This window comes from Lathyrus oleraceus, chromosome 5 (assembly GCF_024323335.1).
Source record: "Lathyrus oleraceus cultivar Zhongwan6 chromosome 5, CAAS_Psat_ZW6_1.0, whole genome shotgun sequence".
In the NCBI taxonomy this organism is placed as follows: Eukaryota; Viridiplantae; Streptophyta; class Magnoliopsida; order Fabales; family Fabaceae; genus Lathyrus; species Lathyrus oleraceus.
The window spans coordinates 110,906,547-110,912,280 of NC_066583.1; the positions used below are offsets into that span (position 1 = coordinate 110,906,547).

The following is a 5,734-nucleotide window of genomic DNA, read 5'->3' on the forward strand; positions in this document are numbered from 1 at the left end:
TGTTCAATCATGTAGTTTTCTAAGTTAACTTGTTGATAATGTTAGATTAGTGCTTAAGTTAGCTTAGTGTTTAAGTTAACTTAATAGTCTATAAATAGGTTGCTCTCTCAAGTTGTGGAGGGGGGGGGGGGGGGGGGGTATTAAGCGTTGGTTGTTGTGATTCACTTGTAACCATTTGCATTAATAGGAAAAGTGAATAGAAAATTTGTTTTAACCAATTCTTGTTCTTCTTCTTCCCTACTCTCTCTGTTTCGTAAAACTAAAAAAGTTTTTTGTGTTTGTTCAAGAAACTCAATCTTTCTCATAGTGTTCATTCGTTATTGCTGAGACGTTTGTCTCAACAAAATTTAAATTCTAAACATAGTCATCACCCACACAAAAAACAGTACAAAATACAAATTCAATTAAATTTTGAGCAAAGTCTAATTACAACCAATGTTTTAAAAATCGAATCGAATAGACGATTCAACTAGTTGGATTAAGAATCAGAGCTGAATCCGATCCGGTAAAACTTTTAAAACCGCTAGTGGGTCAAAACTGGAAAAACCGGATTGAACCATTCAAAACCGTTTGAACCAAAGAATCGGAGTTGGTTTTGTAAAACCGTCAGGTTCAAATAAACGCATCAAATTGGTCCTTATATATATATATATATATATATATATATATATATATATATATATATATATATATATATATATATATATATATATATATATATATATATATATATATATATATATATATATATATATATATATATATATATATATATATATATATATATATATATATATATATATATTATTGACAAAGTTTAACATATCAATATAAAAAATTAAAACATTCCTCAATCACAAAAAAAAAATCCTTATTTTTCTCAACCATATAAGCTTCTAAGTTCTATCACTCTGATATAGGCTTATTTTAACCACACTCCATCATCATCACATTGTCTCTTTCAAACACAGTCACACTGTCCAATTCAATATTGATTTTCGTTCAAGTCAATATTGTTTGTCGTTGTCAATTATGAGTTGTTGATCGCTGTTCAACTCGAATTTGCTTATTATTGTTCAATGTAATTATATCTTATTTAATTTAGGTATTCTTAATTATTTTTATTTTATTTTAGTTATTATGTTCCATTATTTTTGTTTTTCTCTAAATTAGCTTAACTTATTTTATTATAATTCTTTAATTTTTTCAAATTATTCTTAAATAAATATTGAAATTAAGTATATAATTATGTTGTATTATTATATGTACTATTGATATTATTGTATTAAATTTGTAATAAGTTTTGAAAATATTAAAGAAATATTTATTTTATTAAATTGTGAATATATGATTGTGTGTGACATATCTATGAAATTTAGTTTTAGAATATTAGTTTATTTAATAAATGATTGGACCGTAAATTTAACCAATTGAACCATTAAATCTTAAACCGAGTATTTCACATATTCGATTTTTAAAATATTAATTACTATTTAATAATAAAATATTTGTAATATCTAATAAATTTAATTCTAAGAAAGATAAGTTGCTCCAAATAAGTTTTAAACAAAATTTTCTTATTATTATTTTTAATTATCAAAACGATATTTTCAAAAAAATAAACTTTGATCCGTAGATTTTTCAAAACTCCCGACAATATGTTTTTATCAGTTTTGATCGGTTTTAATCAATTTTTACTCATTCAATAGTATATATTGTCCAACAAATAATTAAACCTGACCGATGACTCTTCCGATTTTCAATTTAATCGATTTGACCAACCAATTGAATCCAATTTTTAATACAATGTTCAATATGAACCATTATTTTTAACTCGTCTTTTTGTGAATCACATTTTTCTTTTTCAATATATTTGGCCTTATTTAAAGAAAAAACACATTGGCGGTGATGAAGTGAATGTTTGTGGATTTGCATAAATAAGTCAATATACATATTTTACTAAATTTTATTGATTTATTTAACTTGAAGTTCTTTTACCCCATTCTAAACCAAACCTATTTTATTTATTTTTTCAAATTAAAAAAGTAAACAAATCCAAATCCCGCATAAAAACAAACATAAATCTAAATCCAGCAAATTTCCAACTGAAAAACAGATTCGGCGCCATGAAAATCTAGAAGTCTGTTACTTTGCTATAAAACAAGAAGCTCAATTTGATAACAATACTGAACTTCACAAACAAAGATGATGGAGACTCGTGCCTCAAAGAAGAGATCTAACACCAAACAAAACCTACAACTCGTTGTTCCCAAACGCCAGAGGGTAGTTTTCTCTAAACTCCCCGATCTCAATCTTCGTGTTTATCAAACTAGACAAAAACTCCAATCTCAGATAAACCCTAACCTTAAAAAATCAACAACAACAACAACAAAAACCCTTCCTTTCCTTAATAATTCCAATTTGGATAAACCTGTTTATAACAAAACTAATGCTGAATGTGATCACCAACAGATCATTGAACCTTATGTATCCGACATTGATGATTATCATCGAACATTCGAGGTAATACTAATACATCTTTATTTCATTCAAATTCACACTGTCATGGTATTTCAATTCTCACATTGCTTAATTTATCGGTTGCAGAAAAAGGGAAGACCAACGGTTGGCTACATTGAGAATGTTCAGAGTGAGGTTACTATAAACATGAGGGGAACATTGGTGGATTGGTTAATGAAGGTTGCAGACAAGTTCAAGCTTCTTCCTGAAACCCTCCATCTATGCATCTCCTACATTGACAGATTCTTATCCCTGAAATCCGTTACCGAAACAAATCTTCGGCTGCTTGGTGTTTCGTCTATGCTCATTGCATCGTAAGACTTAAAGAACTGTTTTAGTTTAGTTATTTAACAATGTTGCCAAGTTGTTTTCTTAAGCATCACACAATTTTCAACTCGTTTTTAATATGCAGTAAGTACGAAGAAATCGCATCGCCAAAGGCAGTGGCTTTCTGCAAAATTGCTGATAACACTTATGAACTTTCGGAGGTGAATATCCTTTTCTTTTCAATGATCTCGAACTAGATTTTGTTGTTTGAGTTAGTTTTTGTATTATATTTCGGTGTCGTTTTGTTTCTCTTTCTCATGTATGTTGCTGTTTCTTTAGGTTTTAAAGATGGAAGCTGAGATACTCAAGTCACTGAATTATGAAATGGGAAATCCTAATGTTACCACATTTCTAAAGTAAGCACATTTTTTTTTATTGTAACAATTTGAAGATCTAAAACTTATTGAAATAAAGTTAATTGGACTGATTATGTTTGTTTGTATTTGTTTTGTTTCATAATCCTATCAGGAGGTTTGTTGGGCTTGCTTATGGGAATCAAAAGGTAAGTTGAACTATTTTTTTTCCTTAGTTAGTGATGTCAAAAGCTTTTACTGTGTTTACTAATTGTTATTTGTTTGTTTTAAATTGCAGAATTCGAATTTGCAGTTTGAATATCTGTGCGACTATCTTGCTGATCTAAGCTTGTTGGAGTATGAGTCTATAAGATTCTTGCCTTCGGTTGTGGCTGCATCGGTTATATTTCTCGCTAGATTTATAATCCAACCAGAAGTACATTGTTGGGTAAATTGCTTATGTTGGGGTCTTTAATCAATTTGATTCATTACAAAACTTAAGTTTTCGATGTACTTAATGTCAATTATCTGATGCAGACGCCATCTCTGTGTGAATGCTTGGGTTACAAGTCATCTGAGTTGAAGGAATGTGTTGTTATTTTACATGACTTGTATTTCTCTAGAAGGGCAGCATCCTTGAAAATTCTTCGCAACAAATACAATCGGAAAAAGGTGATTGATTATTTTGATTTTTTGATGTTTTCTTCTGTCATAGCTAACTGTCATAGTTAACTCTTGTTATTGCAAGTTGATTGACTTGAAATCATTGTTTGTAACAGTTCAAATCTGTGGCCAATTTGCCTTCTCCGCTAGAGGTGCCAACTCATTACTTCGAAGAAGCATGATAACGTGTGAATTTAAAGGACTTTTTGAGGCTTCACAATAAATTTTGAGGGCTGAAACTATTTGGAGATGGCTACTTTATGATAGTTCAAGTTGTCACTTGTTAATACAACCTACCATTGATAAACTAATTCATATGTTTTTGTTACTTACAGAATAGGACATACTACATTAGTTAGTGAAACTTTTAGTGTTTAACTATTTAGGATTTGTTTGTTGAAAGTATAATTACATCAAATGTAAACAAGTGCAAGAGAATGTTACACTGCATTGTTATTATTTTTACAATGAGGAATGCAAGACTTTGCCTCTGTAGTTCAACAACTATCTTTATCTTAATTTGTACCTTTCTGTTGTTACCTCTTCATGTTCCTCTTAATTATTCTTGCTATCTTTAATGTCTCTTAATGTTTAGTCATCTTTTTCTTCCTCTCCCCTCTATTCTTGTTTATTAGAGATATGTGAAAAGGAGAGGAAAAATATACTAGAGCACCAACATTGCTATTATTAGCAATTTAGAAAATGAATGATAGTTTTATTGTGTTGTTCAATTAGGATCACTATACAATGTAGTTATTAGCTAGTAGCTAGCATCACAAGCTATGATGCATACTTATGGGGGTATTAGTAAAAAATAAGAATTTTCTACATAAAAAGTATGATCAGAGAATAAAATTGATAGGTTCATAACCGAATATATAAAAATGCATGAATATATTACATTGGTATTTGAAAAAATCACAAATTTTATTTAAAATTAAATAATGAAGAAAAAAAAATACTATGTGTATAGTTCGAACGTGTACCCGATCCTGGTGTTTGGCCCTTTTAGAGTTTTTTTTACAAAAATAACCCAGTTTTTCAAGGAAATTCCCAAAATACCCCCGGTTTCAAAAAAAATCCCCAAATACCCCACTTTTAGGAGGACTCTCCAATTGAATTGGCGACTCCTCTTCAAACTTGAATGGAGGCGCCAATTGGATTGGCTAGGGCAGGTGCCCTAGCCAATCCAATTGGCACCTATGTGTAGGTTTTAAGAGGAGTCGCCAATTCAATTGGCGACTCCTCCTAAAAGCCTTCAAATGACAAAACCTCCAACATAAAAGTTGTAGGTCTTTTCAAGGCACTCAATTTGGACCTAAATTTTGCATCATTTGGATTTTTTATGAAGAAGTTATGGACACTTGAAGTTGGACTTTTTCACATTTCAATGCATTTGGTCTAAAGTGACCTATAATGTTTTGCATTATCACATGTATTTCTTTTGAGATTTTGAAAAATTTCTCAACATAACATTTGAAGTAGACATCTTAATATTTATAATATATTTAGTCTCACCTCAAAATCATGAAAAATAAAGGAGTTATGTCCTTGGGAAGTTGACCCAAAATTAGGGTTTCAGTCAAAATGACCTATAATGTTTTGGAATGGATGATGACCTTCAAAGCTTCAAATCAATTTTTGATGAACATGAAAGTTGTTCATATGGCGACTCCTCTTAAAACTTGAATGGAGGCGCCAATCCAATTGGCGCCTATGTGTAGGTTTTAAGAGGAGTCGTCAATTCAATTGGAGACTCCTCCTAAAATGCCTTTTTTGTCTTATAAATAGATGCGTTGTGTGACCAATTGTTCCATAGCTCATATAATCATTTGGCTATCATGTTTGGTGTTTGTCGCCGATACGGTAAGGTGATTTATGCGAGAGAAAAACCTCAAATGCTGATGCTGTTTTGGAACATCACCACGTTC

The 5,734-nt window shown here is 30.4% G+C and overlaps 1 protein-coding gene across 1 annotated transcript; it reads left to right on the plus strand.

Moving 5' to 3' along the window:
• The first annotated feature begins 2,067 nt into the window (after positions 1-2,067).
• LOC127084942 (putative cyclin-A3-1) lies at positions 2,068-4,230 on the plus strand. Its single transcript, XM_051025474.1, has 8 exons — positions 2,068-2,523; positions 2,608-2,834; positions 2,933-3,008; positions 3,127-3,203; positions 3,316-3,349; positions 3,439-3,588; positions 3,678-3,812; positions 3,920-4,230. Exons 1-8 carry the CDS (start codon positions 2,206-2,208, stop codon positions 3,983-3,985), a joined length of 1,083 nt encoding a protein of 360 aa, XP_050881431.1. The 5' UTR covers positions 2,068-2,205; the 3' UTR covers positions 3,986-4,230.
• Positions 4,231-5,734: the final 1,504 nt, after the last annotated feature.

What these genes read in the sequence shown, in the direction of transcription:
- LOC127084942 (XM_051025474.1), top strand. Translation starts at nt 2,206, where the DNA reads ATGATGGAGACTCGTGCCTCAAAGAAGAGATCTAACACCAAACAAAAC. An exon ending in TCGTCTATGCTCATTGCATC is followed by an intron (nt 2,835 to 2,932) that starts GTAAGACTTAAA and finishes TTTAATATGCAG; the next exon opens with TAAGTACGAAGAAATCGCAT. An exon ending in ACACTTATGAACTTTCGGAG is followed by an intron (nt 3,009 to 3,126) that starts GTGAATATCCTT and finishes CTGTTTCTTTAG; the next exon opens with GTTTTAAAGATGGAAGCTGA.